Genomic DNA, 23,881 nt, shown 5'->3' on the forward strand with positions numbered 1-23,881 from the left:
AGGCAGATTTGTAACCATCCGAACTCGTGTATGACTCCACGATACAATGATATAATACTTAGTAGGCCTATGTTATGTAATATTTGTATTGCACTAATGTAATATTACCTTTAACCCTTCGGACCCTTTCCAGCACAACAGTTTTTAAAGCTTTAAGGATCCTTTCAAACAATCCAATACAAAAGTCTACCATGCACTGTATTTCTACCTCTATTAAACAAATGACAAAACAAAAAGTACACGTATAAGGTTCACAGGGTGTGAGCATGAACGATCAGTGTTCATTGAAACCTTTTGAACAAACCAGAGTCAGAGTAGCTAACATGATACCCTTGCCATAATGACTTTCATCTCAACCAATTAAGCAATTTGACCCTCTTTTCGTGAACATCTCATTACAGTTATATGGCTTAAAAACTTCGATGGCTACCAATACCGCATCTTTAACTTTAAACGTTTTAGAACAAATATTGGAATTCTATATAGAAATTCTATACACCTATTCGATTTTGTCACGAATAATTAGGGCTTCCAATAGCAAGAAGAAACGATAATTCAATGGGTTATGTAATGAGCAAGATACATTGATAATTCATTGGGTTATGTAATGAGCAAGATGCATTGATAATCCAGCGCATAAATCAACTGTTGTTAGGCATGCTGAACCGCGGCCTCCACTCCCACCCACCCGAGTTATAGCTGAAATATAGACATTGACATAACAAAGCACCACCCAAACCGAACATGTCATGGAACCTTTATTACCTCGTTGGCATTGAAGTCCAAAGTAGCCTGGTGGGCAGTGACATGTGTATTCATTCTCAGTTTCTGTGCACGTCCCATTGTGTAGGCAGGGGTTACTGGAACACACTGTGGAGAGTATAGATCATTATCTTTTAGTGATCGTGAATTCTGTAATCTCATTGGTCAATCACACTCAGACCAACCACTGAATATTTTCCGTGTTCCGTGATATGACGTCATGATATTACACGGCTAGCTGCGCGTGTACGTATGCGCGCATAATCAGCTCGCGAGACGTAAGTCAACATGGCTGACAGCCGGCGATTTCAACATCATTCACGAGAGGAAATCAGCGAGAAGAAGGTTAGCACTTTCACTTCAAAAGATAAGATCGTCACCCCCTGCTTGTTCTTACGAAATACGGGAAATATCTACGGTCTGGTGCCATATTACATTCCGGCCTCCGGCCTCATGGAATATGGCACCAGACCGTAAATATTTGCCCGTATTTCGTGAACAAGCAGGGGGTAACTAATAGTATCCTGCAGTGATAGCTTTAAAGGAAAAAAAATCCACTCGAGAATTTCGTCAACTTCATAACAAAGAGGGGAAGAAATATCTGCAGAACAGTGCAAAAAGTAGTAATGATCATGAACTGTTAAAAAAAAGGTAATGAAGATAGGCCCTACTGCAAGAGATTGTAAAAATTCAAAACATTTTCGGAAAACACTTCTTTACCAGTTGTTCTGAATATCAAAATCAGCAAGTTGATAATGTCATGCTCTCACAATATTTTGTTCATTTTATGTAGAGAAATGACAAAAATATAGTATCTCAGCTAAATGAATACGACGGTTTTGTTGACCGCGCGCACTGTGTTTGCGGTCATCCGAACTGTCGTTATAGGACCTATACATAAGGAGAGAATGGCACATCGTTACCTATGGGGAAATGAACAAAATGACATGACAAGACTCTATAAAAATGATAATTACCAAAAAAAAAAAAACCAAACAAACATCAAAGTAGAAACTGAAAATTTGAAATTATGTATTATGGAATGTCCACTATCGAAATGACTGAAAATCTCACAATCGAAAATTTGACCGAAAATCGGACATACGACGGTTCGGATGGCCGGCGACGAGTTGTGAGAGCATGATTTCATCAACGCCCTCATTTGAATATTCATAAGGACTGGTCAAGAATTGTATTCCGAAAAAGTGAAATTTCAAAAATTCAATATCTTCCTTATTTTTTTCCTATTTTTTTCTTTTTTTTACACGTACTGAAGGGATTTTTTGTTCTCTTTAACGTAGAGTCGATATATTTTTGGATGGATTTCCTCTTCAAAGCTACATCCTATTATAAATTGTATATTCACTTGAACAATTATCATTATCAAATTGTTCACACACTTCCACTTTCTGAATAATAAAAAATTTCAGCGAAGTGTAATTTTGTGCTATGCATGTGTCTTAAATCATATATTTCATCAAACGCACATTCAGTCGAGCGCCAGCACACACACACACTCACACACACACACACACACACACACTAACACAGAAAGAGGGGGAGACATACACACACATACACACACAAACACACACACACACACACACACTAACACAGAAAGAGGGGGAGACATACACACACATACACACACACACACACACACACACATTAACAAACATTTTACGAAAGCATTTGGAAAGGGTGCATGGGGGAGTGGGTAGAGATGAGTAAGAAAGGTGGTCACGTGGACTCTACTTCCCGAATCACTGTAATTCATTTCGCCTTTGATGTGCTCGCTGGTCGGTGTATAGGTGGTATTAGTGGCGCCAAAATGACCATTCATTTTGGCCACGCCCTGGCTACAATGTCGGGTTTCCGAGAATTTAATTGGTAGCACGTAAAGACATCACATTACTCACGGTTTATAACACGAGTGGGTATCAAAGCACGGGCTTCCGGCATTCATCACAGAGTGAGTGGTGTGAGTGGTCCATTTAACAATTAGCATTGACTGCCCGTGAACGATGTATATGGGCATACTGTCCACTTTACAGACAGTAAATGAAAACTTGGTCTGATATATTAGGTACCTTTATCTTGTAGCTCGATGTAGAATCCCACGTAGAGCATATCCGAGTGTTTTCATTCAATTCATTGCAATTATTGTTCTTTTTTTCATCAAACAAAGAGTGAAACAAAGTAAAGCATGCAATAAGCAATCATATTGTTTGATCTCTATAAAAAAGAAAGAAAAAAAATGCATACTGTAATGTGAATCGTAGAGTATTAATATATGATATGTACATTTAGGTAGAATAACTAAGAACACATAAGCATGCGTTGGAGGTTGACAGTGGAGTAAGTATAAAAAACAGTGGTCTACACTGTAAAAAATGCGACATGCGACATGTTTATGAACTAAACACAGAGTTAAAAATATAAACACTTTGTTTAACATCTAAACACCCGGTGTGTATAGCACGTTTAAAGTATTGAGAGTTAAAGTGTTTAGCTTGGAGTGTTTAGTTGGAGTGTTTATTCTGGTCACGCTATGTTAATCTCAATATGTCCATATATATATGTAAAAGTGTTGGAAATGGTGTGTAAATTGCAATTTCTAGTTTCCTTTAATCACTAGAAAGTGGAAACTGTTACGACATCAAGATGCACTATGAAATAATTCATGTTTTAGGCCTTTCATGGAAATGCCTAATCAATAGATAAAAGGATAACCTAAAAATATGTAATACAACTGTAATAAATCTATATTTTGGTCTCGCATGTACAGTCCTATATTTTAACTGCTAGAAAAAAAAAAGGAAATTGCCTTTGTTAATGATTTCGTTCATGGTTTAGGGCATTATCCCAAATGTTTGTTGGTTAGGCCTAAACACTTCTACTGTCAGGGTAAACAGACGCGTTTACATTTAGAACGCCTCGTAAACACGTTCTAAACACCGCACATGTTTAACATAAACACTAGCCGGGTTCACACGTACACCAATTAGCGGGATACAAATCTCGAGATTTGCATCGCGATCGTCATCCCGAGTTTTTTGCACGTGTGGACAGAAAAAACCCGAAAATTAGCGGGATAAGCATCGCGATGCTAATCCCAAGAAATCTTGCGCTGGTTCATCAATTAGCGGGATAATTGGCCGCGCGCTGGTACGTGTGAACGGTCGGGATTACAATCTCGAGTTTTTACATCCCATCATGCAATGCGCACATCACAACAGCGAGGCCTCTGCGAAGAGGTCCTTCACCTCTTTGGAGCGCAACAACAACAGCGCGCGAACCACACCACTGACGCGTAAAAGACAATAGACAAAGGTAAGTGCGCGCAGACAGTGATAGAGAAGGGCGCTCTGTGACCCAGTTTGCAGGCTTTGCTGTTGTCTCTATTGGCAATTAGCGGGATAATTCGGTACGTGTGGACGCTCGCCAAATTAGCGGGATACCGATCGCGATCGCTATCCCGCTAATTTGGTACGTGTGGACGCTCGCAAAAAAACTCGGGATGAGCATCGCGATCGTCATCCCGCTAATTTGTACGTGTGAACCCGGCTAGTGTGATACTCGTACTCTGATCTACAAGACAGCAGCGCATGTGACATGACGGCCGCGGCCACAACGCACGCAGTGGTGCCCTGTGCGTGCGCTTCTAGCGCACACTCGTGCTATACATATTAGGGAGCTTTAGATTTTGACGCGCGGACGTTTGAGCCGACGCTTGCGCTGGACGTTCTCCTCTCCCTGCGTCGTGTAGAAAAGTAGCTTTAGATTACGCTGGGACGCAACGTATAAAAAATAAAATCGCGCCCCCATATGATCAGTGCATGAAGAAGCTCTCTGCGTCGCAAACTGTGCGGACGTGAAAATAGCCCAGTACGCGTAGTAAACAACTCTGGCGACGCAAGCTAAAAATAGATTGACTTTACGCGCGCTACTGCGCAAGCTCAGATCATGTTTTTTTCCTTTGAACGTCCGCGCGTCTAAAATCTAAAGCTCCCTAATATGACCATAATCAATGCACAATTGGCGGGAAAGGAGATGTGCGCGTACGTACCTGTACGGATGGATCTGTCTGATTGGCTGGCTGGTGCTGCGCTAGCAGCGTGATGTGCGTAGGCCTACAGTACGTGCGCATTCGTTCTAGGCTTGGTACACTACACTGTACTTACGACTCGATCGACTGCACTGATGATTCGACTGTTGTACCGTATACTGTAAAGCTAAAGGCCAAGGAGCGGATCTATAGCTAAGATGGCGTCGAAGCGATAAAGTTCTAGCCTGGCCGGCCTGCATGAAAGCGGTAAGTCTGCTAAGCCTGCTAAGTCGGTGACTAACCAGATTTATTGCAAAATTGCCCTCGTTTAATGTAAAACTGTAGTATGCGTAGAAATAGGCTACGCCCTTAAAGATTGTGCTCGTTTGTTTTAGTTTTCTATTACTAAATCTGACGGTTAGCGTTTATAGAACGGGGAACGCTGCCGCTCTAACTGTAACGTGTTATTGTTGTTAACGTTACAATACGCCTACAACACTCTACAGATTACCGGTACCGTAGTTATGGGTAAACTCGGCCTAGCGGGTAAACTCACTGTATCTTTTACGAAGTTATGAAGTATCTTGTGGGGGCGCTGTGGCATAGTGGATAAGACTCCCGACTCCCGAACGGAGGACCGTGAGTTCGAATCCCGCCCAGTGCTTACGTCCTTGGACAAGATGATTTTACCCACAATGTCCCTCTCGACCCAGGTGTATAAATGGGTACCTGGCAACGCTAGGGTAATAATAATAGCAGGGCCCTCTGGTAGAGCAGTGACAACACTGAAGAGGCTACCCTGGGTAAATAAGACATTATTATTATTATTATTATTATCTTTCATGTGAATGACGATGGGTTAGTGACTATATTTTGAGTGAAATTCAGTTTTATTCCCTGTAAATTCTTCATAAATCAACAGGTGGTGAAAATTGAATGTAAAGCCCGTTAGGATGTCTTGGAAAGGGATGCCGATGACACCAAAGTGGGTGACGATGATGTCCTGACGACTGTATAAATTCTGCAAGACATTACCTCTGCTGGCAGAGAACGAGGCATGCTGCAGTCAGCAGAGAAATCAACTGGGTATAGTACATCACTGTATTACCCATGTGGAAAGTGGAAATCAAGTAAGTATGGTAGGTGTTCAACCCACCGACCGGGTCCATAACGACCGACCGCGCATTATAATGGCATTGCGCGTACAGAAAGAAAATGTACGCATGGGACTACGCGCAACGGTGTTCGATTCTTCACTGGGCTACGCTACCGAGTAAAATGTGGCGAAAACAACTAAGTATTCCCTCTAAATTACCGAAATTTAGCAAAATCGAATAAGGTTTATCGTGTAACTACATATAACTAGGCCTACCTTTGCTGACTCGTTGTTAGATGTAGAGTATCCTTCCGTAATAAATTTGCCGATTTTGACCGCAAAATTGTCACCGCCGCTTGTACGATCGTGCACACACGTTACACATACACATGACATAAACATTTTGTCGCCCGCTACGACCGTACGAGTTGATGCAGAAACGAGAAATGAATGTGAAAAAAACAAACCGACTCATCTAATTTATTTCAATTACGATGAAAAGTTTCCTAAAGAAAATCAAGTCAAATTCATCTAACAGTCCTTCAAAAGTAATATCGAAGGATTCAAAATATATTCAAATATTATTGGGGAAAAAATGACGGCTAGAAAAAAACAGCGGCCTGTCGAAAAAACGCATTTAAGTGCCCTTCGTACGTATTGTCAGGGTGGTCGGTTGAAATGAGCAGGGCAACTGAGTGCGGAAAAAATGACACCCCACGCGTTCGAAGCCGCCACCTAAGAGCGCGTACCTCAGATCGCATTTTCAGTGCGCGCTTGTGAATCCGGAGTATTTTCTCCACACGTGAGTAAAATTTCAGGCAAATTGTGAGATTTTTCACGTTTCTATTGATAGCAAAACGTTAGGTGTCCGGTATTATGAACACCCAACCATACTCAAAATTGCAGAGCCAAATCAATGAATATTATGTACATGTACTTAAAGGGCATGTAAATGATTTTCTATAAAATGCAGATTTTAGATGCTTTAAGTTCTTCTGTTTGTTTGTCTGTTTGTTTGTTTGTTTGTTTGTTGTTGTTGTTGTTGTTTTTTTTTTTTGGGGGGGGGAGGGACCTACTCCCGACTGCCGAATCCATTCCATTACCTAAAATAAATATGGAAAATTGATTTATTGCAAATATTGTTGAAAGTGTAAATTACAGATGTGAAAATCTTCACCCAAGAGACAAAGGATACAGTAATGGTCGTAACTCTGCTTGATGATGATGATGAATAAGAAAGAAGCAACAACGACAAAAAAGACTTGAACTATGTCCAGAAAATTCAGCAAAGCAAGTAAAAACTGACGCAAGACACTAAGTGCTAATGTGACGAAGGGATTCTGTCATTCCTTTTAATTTGAACTTGCTTATGGATTCAGTCAACTTCTTTGCTACCCATTCATTTTCAGAATCTATGGGAGCAGTTAAGTCCATTGTATTGCAAAGCCAACTGATTTGTTTTCCTTGTGTAATCATTTGTTTTTACCAGCACCAGTACGTCATGGAAGAATTGATCAGTGGTCACGCCAAACCTGTCTGGATTAGAATGAAACATGCATGCGCTTACTTCTATACAACCCGTCTAAAAGTGCAAACATCTGAGGATTGCAAGGACATCGCAAGATATACTGATATATATTATATCTATAGGCCTACATGCCATATGAAGGAAATGAACCATGGATAACAATTTTTAATATTAATAATATTTTTCCCGCTAGCCATGTGATGTCTCACATCGTCATGATGGACTACAGACCTATTAGGAGGCATCCCACCTGTTAGAGCAACCTTTCTATTGTTTTTTTTTCTTCACTGACAGTGTGCATGTAAACCTGTATACTAGAATAAAGTAAATCATATGGGGGATGATAGGGTTTTGTATGCGATAGGGCTTCAGTTCTCCGTGTGTGTGTATGCGTGTATTACATAATGACGAACCTCTACAGAAATATGAAGGTAGGGGGCCTATATAATTCGAAGAGGAATTCAATGCTTATTTGATGAAAATTGGTTTTGAAATTGTCCTCTGTGCTTACGATGATGGTCACCTTCATTCTTATTGCTCATAGATATATGTGTAATTGTCTTTTTTTTAACAGCTGGTACGTAAAATTGTAATTTTATCTAATATGTAAAGACACTTGCTCGAAATAGTTTTGCACTATTTAGAAAAAAGTTTTATTCACTTCATTTTATTCATCAACCAATGTCCTTGTAATTCACTGTTAAGATATTACTCAAGAACTCTGTTCGATTGGCTTTCTGTTATATTCTTATGCAAAAAGGAATATAGAAATCAAAACAAATCAAATCAAAATATCTGCCATTTCATTTTTTCCCCTTAGGTGCTTCCTATACAATCAGCAGATATTTTACGCAAATAAGAGGCCAGTAGTTGTATTTGTTCGGAATTCTTTGCAATTTTCTTGTAGACCTGATAGGAAATGCAGTATTCGGTAGTTAATATTTTCTTTCTGAGATATTCTTGAAATCGGTCACATGGAGAGAGGTATTAGAAATGTAGTACAACATGTATGGAGAATAGGGAGGAGTCTTGCAACTGACTGACAAATTGACAAGGGAGGAGTCTTGCTGATCACACTGCGTGTTCATGACAGCCTTGCATACCCTCCCGCCTCCAGTTGCAATGCATTATTTTTTCTTTGTTCATATCCTCTTGTCTTTACCAAAAATTCTGCTGTGTCGAGATTGAAAGTAGCCCTCCATACCATGATTATGTGGAGTATGATGAGACTGATTAGACTCAAATAGACTATTCATGTATACCCATTGAGTTTGACTTTTTTCTCCAAGGTTCTAGCAAGGTACAGTTGTAGAAGTTTTTTCTCACTCACCCCTTGAAATCCACTAATATTCTAATATTTCTCTCAAAGTAGCAAAAGTGAAAAATCCATACAGTATTGTTAGCCTATTGTACTTTCAGTGATCGTCGCAGTGAATAGAACAATATCATGTATGTATTTAAGTTCCATTATTGGTACTGATCAGGGAGTGCAGATGTTCACCACAGGCTAAATACACTGAAAACATTTTTTTTTTTTTGTCTCTTTATGATGGAGTGCATCATCTATACTCCCTGATCAGTACCAATACGACCATAGTGTTGTGCATGGTATAATTTGCCGTGAGCCTAATCTGGTTCGGGTACCCCACCAAGCACTTTGCCAATAATTGATGCAATCTTGGATTTGTTCACAGACTGCAGTTATGTTCCTGCTATGGAGGTGTTACATATATGTCAAGCTTCCGAAGCGTTGAGTTGCAATTCACAATCAACAAGTTTATTAGTTTGTTTTACAATACTAAGAATTAGTTCTGAATACAATAGAAAGACGGCAATTCTTGAAAGTAGGCCAAGAATTACATGTGACTGAAAAGTAATTGTTAAATGCAATATTTTTTTTCTCCAAAATGAGTTGTGTGCCATTTCCTGCATATACAAACTTTACTGTCTGTATAGGAGAGAATTTCATTTACGTCTTCCTGTACAGGCCAGTGACTCCTAGGTATCTTGCATTTAACTCAGTATGGTGTCGTATAGCAAAACATGGCAATATCTAAAGGGGAAATCCAGTGCAAATACAAGTTAGTCTGATAAGAAAGAGTAAAATATTAAGAGTTCATCGGTAAAATTTTGATCGAAATCGGATGTAAAATAAGGAAGTTATGACATTTTGAAGTTTCGCTAATTTTTGAGGAAACAGTTCTTGAATGGTTAATATGAATATGCAAATGGCAACGTGGGCATGTCATTCCCCACTTACTTAATTTAAAGTTTTTCATCCAAACGCAATTATTCCCGAGGCTCAAGTCCTGATATATCTAACTGATCACTTACTGAAGTTATTCAACCAGCAATACCATTATGTTTCACATTTCATTAACATAAACATTTAATTTCATCATTTCTTTTTGTACACGATCAATGGAAAATTGTAAGGTTATGACATAGTCAACTCACTAATTTGCATATTCATATCCACTTTTAACTGCTTTGCAGAAATTAGCAAAACGTCAAAAAATGTTAACTTCCTTATTTTTCATCCGATTTCATTCAAATTTTTACTGTTAAACTTGTAAGATTTTACTCTTTTTTTATCAGACTATCTTATTTATTGGACTCGATTTCCCCTTTAAAGGATTTTAACTTATTATTCATCAGATATTGTCCAAGCTTTGACTGATGTTTTGATAACTTACATTCAGAGAAGTGCCTTTGACTCTTGTAGCCAAAATGTTTGTGAAAGTTAACCCAGGTCTTCCCTGGTATTATGCGTTGTAAGTGTGCTGATGATTTGGTACATCATTGGGTAAATTCTATATAATGTTATGCGTTTATCTCATTCCATGCAAAAGTGGAAACAATCCACTTTACATTAATAATTACATGGTAATTAACATGCATGATGAGTAATGTCTCATTTAAACACGTAAAAATTAGCATGTATGAATGTATGATGTGTAAACATGTCTCATATAAACACGTGGAAATTACCATGTATGATGTGTAAACATGTCTCATATAAACACTCAGCATGTATAAGGTGTAAACATGTCTCATATAAACACTGAGAAATTGCGATGTTTAATATGTAAACATGTCACATGTTTAGTGTATGCAATTTTGTGATCGATCTAAAAATCAGACATGTGTTCTGAGAATAAACACTCAAATGGCAAATAAACATGTCGCAGTGTTTTTAATCTGTCACAGCGAATAAACATGTCGCAGTGTTTACATTGTAAACAGTGCGTCATGTTTATTTTTTGGTTCAGTGTTTAGATCTTAAACATTGTGGGTGATTATGTGACTGTGCGGTGTTTAGTATTTAAACACTGTGAGTGATTATGGTGTAAACGTTTGGTGTTTAGGCTATAAACAGAGCAGGTGTTTAGTTTTTAAACATCAGAACCGTTTAAAACATAAACATGTGTGTGTGATAAACACCTAGGGTGTGCTGAAAATAAACACAGCATGTGTTTAGTTCCTAAACATGTTTAATATATAAACGCGTCGCAGTGTTTTTAAACTGTCACAGAAAAGTGTTTAGTTAGGTGTTTAGAAACTAAACAAATTTTTTACAGTGTAGTAAAAAGCAAGGCTTGTAAAACATGGATCACTCTGAAACTTTATTCGCATTGTACTGCAACCTCACACAGACACACACAAAAACACATCTCTCTCTCACTCTCTCTCTCTCTCTTTCTCTTGGATAAATTGTTTATATGATATTTCAATATCTATGTCTGTCTATGAATTGACACACACATACATTCATACAAACAAACAAGGTTTACGCACACATAATTATGGGCTTGTATACTATATAATCAGCAGGTACATATAATACAATTACAGGAAAAAAATACGTCCATGTGATTATATAAACATTATCTTTCACATTACTGTTAAACAGATAATCTCTCAAATTAAGAAAAAAAAGAAGCTGTAAGAGGAGATGGAAAAACAAGAATATTCTAAATAGTAGTGAGAAGTATAAATGTTATTTGTTTACCGGATGGCAACTCACTCGATATTTGGCATATGTAGTTTACAGATGTCCACGCATTCCCTTGTAAATCTAAGGTACTTTCGATGACATTTCTGAATGATGCAGGCGCTATTTTCGGCACAAAATGTATGACGTCACCATTATCCATTGTTCTCGACGTGCATGACATCATGTCGGTGTTTGTGCATGTGTCGTCACCGTCTGGAAGAATTAAATCAAAGATGACATTTTTAGACATCACATATTCGTCCGCTATCTAGAGAAGGTAAAATGAGATATCAAAAAACTCACCTCACTGCACAGCACACCCTGTCAATCTTCCTATCATCGTTTGGTATTCCTTATACCATCCCAGGACTGAATTGGTATCGGTTTTGGTATTATGGTTCCCCAAGTTTGACAATTGTAAATTATTTTTGACATTTTATGATAGAGAAAAGTGAGAAAGATATCAAACTCTTCTCTTTAATTGACAGTCAAACTTTAATGATCAAGAAAAAAAGTTTAAGACTTACAGATGTGTTTCACAAGCGCGTATACTATATACGTACTTTCAGATTACAGTCGAATGTCTCCCTTGTAAGTGGTAGTGCTAGAAACTTCAATAAAATCCTTTGATAATTACATATGACATTTGATGTCATCGTCCCATGAGTAAGGAATTTCTTAAGGATTTCTAAATTGCAATGCCTGACTTTCATTGTCTATGACTTACATCTGATTCTGATCTTCATTAGATATCAAACTAGTGAATTGCTTATTGTCGGTCAATATCACTCCTTATAGATTTTTTTTTAAATTTCTAACTCGTGTCACGTTTACAGTAAAGCTAAACCGTGGGAGCTGATTATTGTTTGGCTATGATCTAACACCAAAAGCCTGACCTATTTTCGGAACTGACAGGAACATTGTATGACTTGTTTCACAAGCGCATACGACATCTTGTTTAGATTACCGCCTGGTCTTCTGCTGTTAAGTTGAAGTGATAGAAGGAAACAACAGCCTAAGTTTGAATATGATTACCTGACGAGCACGTCCATGTCACCATGAAGCAGAAGAGGCAGAAGGCCACAACTTGGCCATACTGTAGTTATAGAAACAAGGAGAGAGAGAGAGAGAGAGGGGGGGGGGGGGGGGGGGGGGGGGAGGAAGGGATAGAGAGTAATGAAAAAAAAATCGAACATTCCGTACAGTTGACTAACTTCAAAGGGCGTATCTAGCGATTTGTGGGTTGTGTGGTATCAGCGTGTGAAGCATGAACTTACAGTAGAGTCAACAAGCTAGGTTTTTTTTTCTCGGAAGCGGAATTGTTCTTCTAATATGTTTAATGTGCGTTTTGTATTTACAAACTCTCTGAAATCACCATTTAAGTATTTTGTATTGTCTTTCTGGTTGAGTGTAGTAAAGCTCAGTCTAATTCTGTATTTGAATTAAAAAGGAGAAAAGTGAATAATGATAGAAAGACATACTTTCCGCGCAAACACAAACGCGACCCATTACTCACAATGCTTAAGTATTATCCCTCCCCCAAGGAAAAAACAATGAAACAAGCTAAACAATCCTAAACAAATCTTACGTTCCGAGCACGCTTCCAAATTTGCAAGGCCTCCTGCACAATATTAAATTGCATGCACTAAACTCTTTTCCATTATGTCCAAGCAGGGGCGGATCCAGGAATTCCGTAAAGAGGTGGCGCGTTTACAAAATTAAAGGGGGAGGGGCACGCACCCCCCCATTTTTTTCTTTTTATTTCTTTTGTTTCAACAAAAAAAAAATAAGGGGGGGGGGGCGTGCGCCGGTTGCGGTCCTCCCTGGATCCGCCCCTGTCCAAGTAAACTCTTTACGGAACTGTGCAATTTTGACGTTAGAAACCCCTGAAAAGCATGTAACAAAAACAGCATCGATTACACTAATTGTAGTCAAAACAACGGCATAGATGTTTTGATCCTACAACGTCCTTTATCTGCGTGACGCCCCTAGACTTCTAATTTCGTGAAAGAAACACGAAATGATTTCCCCCGACACAACTATTACCCCCGACACAACTATTACCTATTTTGTCAATTTGTTAAAGGTGTTAAGAAATTACGGTAGAATTAAAAGAAATAACAAACAATTGTGGAATAACCAATAACCAAGTGGCTCACCGAACGAAATGGCCCCATACCGGTTGCTTTGACTTCCAGCGTGTATCTAAAAAGTCTTGGGAAACATATACTGTGTCTTCTCGATTGGATGTCCGATGTATGAGAACGACGTTGTTTAAGAAAAAGGTATGACATTGTAGTTGTCCTCGATACCAGCTCCAACACAAGCGATTTGTTCGGCGTGGGAAGCTGCAGCCAAAGTGCTATTATGTTAATACTGCAATGATGATCCAGTTTCAGCATCTGCGGGCTTGGATTGGCCGCCCATTTATTAGCTCTCATTATGGCGAGTATGACGATCCCGATTTCGTCTCCACAATTAGTGACCCTTCATTTATCGCGTATATTTACGGAAGATCGTATTATTATATAGTGCTAATGGTTGATATTCAATACCTCCTTGGCCCCTTTTCCCACTTACTGAATACGTGTACATCTATACACATAGATTACATTGTATTAATGCAAGTATCAATAGATACATTAAATTCACGTCATTATGCATTTACTGAAATATAAATATAATATATTATGATATTCTAACGTATACTCTAATGGCAAGTGAAGTGCTCACAAAGTTAAAAAAATAGACACTGTTTGACATGTTTTTATTCTACATTATCATTACAAGATTTCATGTTGTGTAACAATCATAATTTGGTGTAAAACAATTAATAAATGCTACATTTGTTACTTCTACATGATGCATCTAATCTATACGAATGACTTTTTTGTTTTAAAATCTCTTTCTGGAAAGGACTCCATGGAACAAATCAAATCAAATCAAATCAGGAAGGTTAAAAATTAATACAAGCACAGGGCACATTTGAAATTTTAACATTGCTTTGGTGTCCACCAGTAATAAATGTTCAATCCAATGTGTTTCAATTTAAAAGTTAAATCATAATTCAAGAGACATTCGTGATAGAAAAACCTTCTTGTAAATCTTTGTAAGAAGGACTTTCCATAATAGGTAGGGGGTCCTTTCTTAAATTTGAGTAATCAAAAACATTATCAAAATACGTGACATAAACAGATATTAAAGAACATTGCCAGCATATTATGAAATAATTGCAGAATATTTTGTTTCGTTTTGTTTTAAACTTTGATAGGTTGTATATGATAAATATAAGTGTATATATATATATATATATATGAAGAGTTTGTTTGCAAAAACCGATAAGTCCATATTTGCCAAATGGAGATATTTGCTATTAAAGGTCAAGAAAAATAAAGAGAACAATAAGAACATTTTTGCTTCTTTTGACCATAACTTCAAAAATGTACCTGTGTGTGTAGTGACCAATATATCATTTAAAAGGTATTATTTTGTACTTTATGACAGAGATCGTACTTCAAGATCTTCAAAAATGGACTTATCGGTTTTTGCAAACAAACTCTTCATATATATACATTTGTGTGTGTGTGTGTGTGTGTGTGTGTGTGTGTGTGTGTGTTTGGTTTTAATGGCGTGTATCACTCGGAATTGAGTATTTACGCCATATATACGACAGTGGCCGTAATTCTAGACGTACTCTGCCTGTCTGTGGCCTCTCCCCTATATACCTATTACCTGTATTAATAGATATAAGGGAGTGTGAGTATTATGGAAACACACTATCCGTATATATGTTCTTTTTTCATCAAAAGGCTATTTAATCTTGTAATCATGCAGCATGGTAAAGAAACAATATTCTGAGACAGCATAAAATCGACATTTATACGATATTCTTCAGAAATGTGATCAGGAAGTCATGGATCTCAATTAGCTTAGTAAAGTCGAATAGAAACACACATTTTTCTTATTCTTTATTCGCCTTTCAAAATCCAGAAGGACAAGCAACATTTGAAATACAAAAATAAACAGTATTTACACTAACAACATGAAATAAAGGCATGTCAGCCACACTCATACATGCGCAGCAGCATTCACACGCTGACGCAAACATACAAGTTACATGCGCATTACGTCAAACGGTATGCTCTCTTTTGACTACTAACATGGTGCTCATGCACCCTCTTGCGTTCTTTAAAATCTTCTTGTACACTGTATTACTTTTTCAATATCATTCTATTTCGAAACCATCTTCTACCAGGTAAACTTCATCGGGACCTTTTGCAGTTTCTTCTTCGTGATTTGCTCTGGTGTGATGAACTGAAATGATATTCTGTATACTGAAAGGTCGTTGCGAGTTACGAGTTTAGGCAAACGTTCGTGTTTATTTCACAATTTATTTTTGTATAATGATAATGTCAATGCTATGCGTGATCAGTTTCCCTATTAAAAACAAAAAGAAATGCTTGAAACAGACTGCCAGGATAAAAACAAAAGAACAAACTGTTTATCGATACATAATAGTACATCTTATAAATGTTGTAGGCGGACCATCATCATTTAAGTCTGACATAGTGGAGTCGAAACTCTTTCATGAATAAGATGTTATCATTCCTTAATTCGTGCACACTCAAAGCCAAAATTGGCTCTTACAAGCATTTGATATAGAGACAAAAAACAACTTTTGAACACATGAATATGAACTTGGGGAGAAAGATTATTAGTCATTCATTGAATAATCAGTAGCTATTTATCGATTTCCTTTTCTAACCTCTGCTAGTAGATGAAACCTATACTCTCCGTGAACCTGGCGAAGGTTCAATATTCACAGTTCCTTATGACTGTGTATCTGTCTGTTTGCGTATGAGATAATGAACTCATGAACGGTTAATAGAATTTTCCCCAAACTTGCAGGATATGTTCATAATCAAGTATGTAAGAAGGAAACAGTCACGAATGATCTCGAAGGTAAGAGGTCAGGGCATCATAGATAACATAAAATTACTTTAATCTCCTAATAACTCAACAACGGATGATCACAATTGCACTGAATGAATAGTCGATGTCCCTATACCTCTTATGAAATGGCAATATCTTAACCACGGCTGCTTGGCGGAGGTCTGCTCCAGAGTGCTTTTGTTTTTCCTGTTATTGAACCTGCAATATATTTTAAGTTTCTTTGCCCCGTAACTTTCTCAGATTTTTTTTCGATGATTATGTCTAAATGTTCTATGAAGGAGAAAGTGTTATATGGGGTCAGTGAGCTATAATGTCTATCCAGACAATGTTTTCTTCCACGTCACCGGACAGCCAAGACGGTTTTTCTGCCTTTTCATGATAAGTCTTGTGGTCTCGTAATTCTCACTGACCAGTCGTTTACACTTTGCCGATTTATTACTCGTCTTGTGAGCAATACGTAACATCCTTTGCCCCTTCCGCGCCTTCGCCTCGCTTCCAATCACGCATGCGCGGTAGTGATCGTCTAAGAGATGCTTAAATGTGGCTAAGTCACTCTGAAATTTCTCACCTAGAGTTGCTATCTTTTCCCACAGGGTGCGATTGAAGTGTTCATAGAGAGAAACGTCTGCTGAGTTCCATTCTCGGATTTCATTTCGCTGTTCTTCACTCAAATTAGAATGCTTAGCCCGTTCGTTTTTCTTCACATACAGTATGTCGGCAAATCCCCAGTTCATCAGGGTTTTCAATAAAACTAGTGATTCATCAAAATGTTCTGTAATAAGGACCAAATCAAGAGCCTCGTCCAATCGTTTTATGATATCACTGACCGTGTTTTTATTCGTGTGAATCGATGTATCGCTTGTAAAGTCGAACATTTGCCCGTTTCTGGTGTAGAATTTCGCGTGGCCCCCTTTCGGTTTTCCCCAGTAGCGTTCTGGATCAGATAAGAATACAGCAATATTCGCTTCGTTTGTACTTCCCCGACGGACTGCGCTGATATTCATGCTACGCGCCGCGCCGAAGAACGAAAACGCGGATTCCCATTGCGCGCTAGGTTCGCGCAGTATTGATATATACCGGGCGTCCGCTTTCATGTATTTGTGTAGATCCTGAAGATTAGGTAGGAATCGAAGATGCGCGGTCATCATATCGTAGTTACCACGGTAACGCTTGTAGTCTCCGAGTGAAACGCAGAGTGGCGGTAGAAAATTTTGTCCTTTCTGCTTGCCTAGGGAAGCCATGCGGAAGTGACCATGTTTGTAGTCCCGCATATTGAAAAGGAATGAGAGTCGATGTTTGAAGCCAAACCGGTTCAGGATCGAAGCCACCGTTGTTCCACCTGTCTTGTGCGTCTTGATGAGGACTAAGCTCGTATCGGGTTTAGTGCTCTGACTTCTGGACGCGAATTGCATCGGCTGAACAGCTACTTCCAGAGCCAAACTCGACTGAATAACAGAAGTCATATTAGTCGATCCCTGCGACGAATACACACTCATCAAAACGGCAACGAGGAGAAGGCAGCCAATAAAGACCGTCCAGTCTCTCTGAATACACGAAAAAACAAGAAAGTGAAGAGATTCTTGATATCAAAGGACAAATCTACTCTTAAACTTCGAAAAAAATAATCACAACCAAATTGAAGTTGTGTCTTATATCCTTTGAATAGGTTATGATACTGATTATGATAATATTGATACAAGTACTAAAACAATAGAAATATTAATATTGATGATGGTAATGATGATGATGATTATCATTATGGTCATCTGTGATCATTAAAAGAAACATTGCTTCATAAATTGGGTAAAACTGAAAGCAACTTCCTTATAACACGGGCTTCTTAATTGTCTTTGAATGACTTGCTCCGTAAAGATTTGCTTTGCAAAAACTTGGATCGTCCCAATGTCAGAACATGTGAAAATTTAAAAAAAAAACAAGTAAAATCGTCTATTTTTCGCATGCAAAGCAAATTCCATTAAAGACAAATAAAGTTATGTTCTCCAAAGTGCTTTCGGGTATTGTGACAAGAGAATTAACGATCTTTTATCAAATCGAATAAAAAAAATCCATGAGTTATGAGAACTAACACCTCTATGAATATCATCACTATCATAATCATGATTACAGACGATTCAATATATTTTTGTCATCAATACTGGTGAGTAGTAGGAAAGTATGTAGGACGATAAGGGGGTGGGGAGGAGGAGGAGGGGAGGAGGAGGAGGAGGAGGAGAAGGAGAATACTAAATTGTTGCAACTCCTGTTAGTCATAGAGCGCTTTTTGTGTGTGTTTGATTCTTATCTTTCTGGTGTTGGATTAGATAATATCGTATGGTTAAAGTATTTGACATGTTTGACGCTAACGTAAAATGCATTGACGGATTTCTTACCGTCTGTAATTTACTCTCCATTGGGTGAAGCTGTAACAAGGAATTTACGCTCAGGACTGGATATGATCGGATGCCATTTGTGCAAAGATCTTCATTTCGTGCGATCCGTGATCTTGCAGTGGGCAAAATGTGTCATCTCGCTTGGGCGCGTTAAACTTCATTACGAGGGTAGAACGAGTGCTCTGTTGTACCTCTCGTCTGTTGTTCGACTTATCTACGAGGTACTACATGTACCTCTTTGGGTTGTCGTCTGGTTCAGCCATGGATGCCAGTCTCTTCATCACCATAGTAACAGTCTGTAAAAAATAACAAAATAACAAATGCAAAAATAAAAATCAATGAAACTGGTACTGCCGATTCAGTTCAATACAATTCATTTCATATTTCTAAAGACAGTGAAAGATGAAGATAACGTAGGAATGCATGTATCACCAAATAAAATTAGGGCCTACATAAACTCACAACAGAATATAAAACAAAAACACAAACGTAATCAAAGAACTTATGTACTCTCTAAAAAAAATCGAGTGAAAATATTCACTCTTAAAAGAGTGAATACAAAAAAGAGTGAATTTCGAGTGAAATTGGAGTGAATTTTGAGTGAAAATGTTCATTTTCACTCATTTTGGAGTGACGTCAGGGATCACTCCAAAATCTTCGAGTGATCCCTGACGTCATTCCAAAATGAGTGAAATATGAAGGGACCTACACATTAATGCAAGCTTGTCAACCTTAGGTCACGTTAAAATCAATTGATGTAGGAAAAAAAGTAAGTAAAAAGCACAGACGAAATTTTTGAAAGAGCAAAAAAAAAGGATCATCCATTGCAGAGACAGATATATATATATATATATATATATATATATATATATATATATATATTTATATATACTGTATAAAGGATTAATCAGGTGAGCCATAAACTGCATTAAAATTCAAGAGATCTATATAATATAACGTTGTCAATCTGAATTTAAAAAAAAGGGGGGGCATTTATGCAGCCATATAACGTAGGTGCCATAATAATTATATAAAGCTTGACAGTAGCGGTGACCCGGTGGTTCCGGGCCATCTATTCATAGATTTCGGGCCACCACTTTTTAAGGAAAGACATGGTTTTGAAAATTGTGTTTCGATCAGGCCACCAAATGTATAATTGTTTAGCCATCCAAGGAGAAAGTTAGTGTCGAGCTTTAATATAATGGTATATACACTATTTTTTATTGTTTATTTTCTGCCCACAATACCCATGCAGTTAAAAGAAATATGTTATGCTGTTCCTCCTTTATTGTTGGAAGTGAGATTTACCAGCCGGTTGTGATAGTACAAACAAGACGTACGTAGACAATTCATATGAAACACACACACACACACACACATACATACACACACACACACACACACACACAACAAAACACACACAGAAAAGTAGAAAAAGAGTCAAGACAGTAAAGGCACATGCTCAAATCCTTGCCTGGATTGACATTTTAGGTATTCCGTCTGCACATAGGGCCATGAACTTTGTTGTTTGCTCAGCTGTTCTGGAGGAGAAGTCAAGTACATTACTGACGGCCGGGAGAAGGCCGCACCGATCTACTCTCGATCCCCTAGAGCCCTACAAATCCATCGTCCCATCCCAAGCACCCGACTTACGCCTTGAATATATATATAAACCAGAATCATTAAAGGGCAAATTCAACCAGGGAGGTGGCCAGGGGTCAAACGTTGTTTCGTATCCAAATGGAATAAGATCAGTGAATGATAGAGAAAGTTCGTAGACATGATAAAAAAAGTTATGTAATTTGTAAAAGTTTGGACGGTAAGGCAACTCGGCAACTCGTAAAAGTACTGTTGCATAGCAGCTAATGCTTTTCACACAAAATCTCAATAATTTTCTCGGTTCTCTTTTCTCATTTCAATATTATTGAATACGAACAAATATATTGTCCGCTGAGAACGACACGCGAAGACGCAATAATCTATAAAAAATGTACATGTACTAAGACGGGTCTGAAGAATAATTTTCTGGTGAAAAGAATGGAAATTAGTATACTTGTTGGAGAGTTGTTTCTTGAGAGATGCTCAACATCAAGATCACTCACATTTGCTATTTTTCAAATTCATGATTTTTTCTTTATCAACTTTTCCCGAAATTTCCACTGATCTTTACTTAATTGTCTTATATATCCGTTTTCATTCCAAACAACATAATTCCAGGATGTAATCTATCCTTAATGGATAGATTCAAATCCTTTGAATTGAATTGAATTGAATAATGGAAACTTCAATTCCATGCTCGTGTCGACTTTAACGGGAAGACTTTCTCAGTCAATTGAACGTGAAAAAGACATGAGACTTTTATCCAATAGGCAGTCTTAATAATCATCATACATCAATATAATGCCATGCAAGAATCTTCAAACATCAAAGTTGAAAGATATTTACCTGAACTGCTGAACGATGGGTAAAACATAAACGCCTTTAAGAGAATGATGGTGACGATATCCCGTTTGGTATCATAAGGCAGTTATGCTCGGTGAATATAATCATGTACCTTCTGTAAGCCTTGCTACCAGCAGGTGGTAAAACGAACAGTCGTGACAGTTGTCCCTTTCTTCATCAAGCCTATAGGTTAAGAAACATGAAAAAACAGTGTCTGCGCATGGAGTGTATGCACGCCTGACCTCAGATTTTAATGTAGGCTAGTTAAGTAGGCCTGACCTCTCGTCACCTATGTGACTTATCTGTCAAATGTTTATTTGTGTCTTCCCGCTCCTATAGTCTGAAGTTGCGAAGGCAGATCGCGAAAGGGAAGGAGGACGAGTACAGCACCAATTCAGGCTTCCGGAGGATTGTTATAGAAATCTCTACAATGGAGTGTGCGTTCTTCCATTCATTAAAGGCGCTAATACGATCATCCGAAAAAAAGAACAATGAGCTTGAGATTGCCATTATAAATTCCAGTGGAGATCGCGTAGAAAAATGTTGACAACAACAATGAAAGCGTCAAATTATGTGTGTTATTAAAGTGAAGATGTAGATTCCACTTCATCGTCCCACATCTCTTCACCTTTTCTTCACCTGTTAGATAGTCTTCACGAATGCTTGGTAAGAAGAGTAACCACTTAAACTGGTCCATACGACATGATTACGTTCACGAATAGGATGGAAACGCAGAGAGAGAAATTCCTTTTTCGATCCAAACACCATCAACATATGTAATGTGCGATGTTCCCATCGGGCTTCCGAAGTAATGTTAAACTCACCGCATTCGAAGGTTGATCAGGTCAACAGACGCAGACCAGGACTCCGGGGGCAGCCGAGGAACTTCATTCGCTGGGGAAGGTATACGGCAGAATTGGGGAGGTGGGAGGTGGGGGTTTATCGACGTTGCGACAAGAACATAAAGAGTGAGACAATGAATGAGAGTCCTTAGAGACAATGTTGGAGGCAGATTTGCCCCAATTGATTAGACAGCTCTACAAAGACATTCAACGATTTTTCGTAGGCTGCCCATTCAAGGACAGGAAAGTCGCGGCTACTTAGAGAAACGGGAGGTGAGGGCGCTATTGTTAGAATTATCGATTATCTCGGGACATGCTATCTGTGTCTTCCAGTGTATTTTCCACTCGGTTAACCGTTGTCTACTTGAATACACACACACAGTAGCACACACACACACACACACACGCACATGATCTCTCTCACAAACACGCACAGCAAACATCTACATAGGAAATATTCACAACAGTTAAGATAGAAAACACAGTGATTTCAAAATTTTCACGTAAGAAATATTATGCCGACAGAAAAGAAAAAGGTAAGTAATTTCCTATTGGATGACAGGTTACTGGCAGTTGTATATCAGTTTTTAATGTCCATTATGCATGACTTTTTCTTCCATACTGACTGTTGTATGCTAAAGACGGAGCTAAATTTGTAGGAGATAATCCAAACAGAATTGTTGATTTCTCGTTTCCTTAGCCTCTGGATTATTACGTCAGAACCAGTGAGTCCATTGATATTATTTTCAGTGAAATACATTTTATTTTCTCCCTCTCAAAAACTGCTCCAGTTAAAGGCGATAATAAAATCAATGTTGTCGATTAATTGATGTAAGAATTGTATGTGATTAACTTGAGTTCCGGTATCTTTGCAGTCTATAAAAAGTCGGACTAGTTCTATTTGATAAGAAAACCTTCGTAAATCGCATAATAAATGTATTTTTTGGATGATTATGATAACCAGTACAACTGTAGTAAAGGGTGGGAAAGACACTTAGATTGTATCATAAAGCCTATCATGATTCATACACATGAATCAAAATGCTAAAATAATTCCGAATGTCGCATATGTTCATACGGCGTATACTTTACAAAAATCGATTGTCCCCCTTTTAGTTTCTATAAAGACAAGGGATACAATTTTGGTGAAGACAGATGATAATTTAATTGTTGTCACTCACAATTCGACATTGCCTAATATCTGGAACCACTAATCATTCACACGATAGCATACTAAATACACCACACTAAGCACGAAAATGACATTCACTTTCGAGGTATTGTAATGGTCACTAAAGAATACCAAGAAGTTGTGCAATTGTGCACCCTCGTAAGGTGCTCTTGGAATGCATTATGACTAAACTAAAGATTGTAAAGCCAACTAACAAAAAGGCGTAAATTCACGTGTTTTTTTTATCAGCTTTCTTTGTTCCATTCTTTTGAAACAATAATTGTTCGTGATGATGGTAGTGTCTGAACTACACACTTACAGAGTTGAGAAATAACAATTTGACATAGTCATGAATATGGGTTCCTCCCTCTTTCGTGAATTACGTAATTGTTCATTTAAAAATTTGCTGCGTAATTAGATTGTTATGTTTCGCTATACTATGATTTTCGAATAATTTGTACATCTCACTATATATTGTTTACATTATTCGTTGTTTCAAAAAAAAGTGAACTGTCTGTCACGACGTTTGGGCGAAAAATGATGAGTAATTCGAATTTAGATACGCTAAACAAACAACAGGGAATGAAAAGGCATTATTTTTAGTTACAAACTTTTACACAAGGTTTTCACTGAAATGTAATGATGCATGCAA

At 38.0% G+C, this 23,881-nt stretch overlaps 1 protein-coding gene across 1 annotated transcript; it reads right to left on the reverse strand.

The window, feature by feature from the left end:
- Nucleotides 1–16,698: 16,698 nt before the first annotated feature.
- Nucleotides 16,699–17,847, reverse strand: LOC139739156 (galactosylceramide sulfotransferase-like). Its single transcript, XM_071649770.1, has one exon. The coding sequence runs from the start codon at nucleotides 17,845–17,847 to the stop codon at nucleotides 16,699–16,701; it is 1,149 nt and encodes a 382-aa protein (XP_071505871.1).
- Nucleotides 17,848–23,881: the final 6,034 nt, after the last annotated feature.

Source organism: Diadema antillarum, unplaced genomic scaffold (genome assembly GCF_040938485.1).
Source record: "Diadema antillarum isolate AM-2024a unplaced genomic scaffold, OU_Dant_1.0 seq00000785_RagTag, whole genome shotgun sequence".
Taxonomy (NCBI): Eukaryota; Metazoa; Echinodermata; class Echinoidea; order Diadematoida; family Diadematidae; genus Diadema; species Diadema antillarum.

Bases quoted from the DNA above. Each gene is read 5' to 3' on its own strand.
- LOC139739156 (XM_071649770.1), bottom strand. From the start codon at position 17,847: ATGACTTCTGTTATTCAGTCGAGTTTGGCTCTGGAAGTAGCTGTTCAG.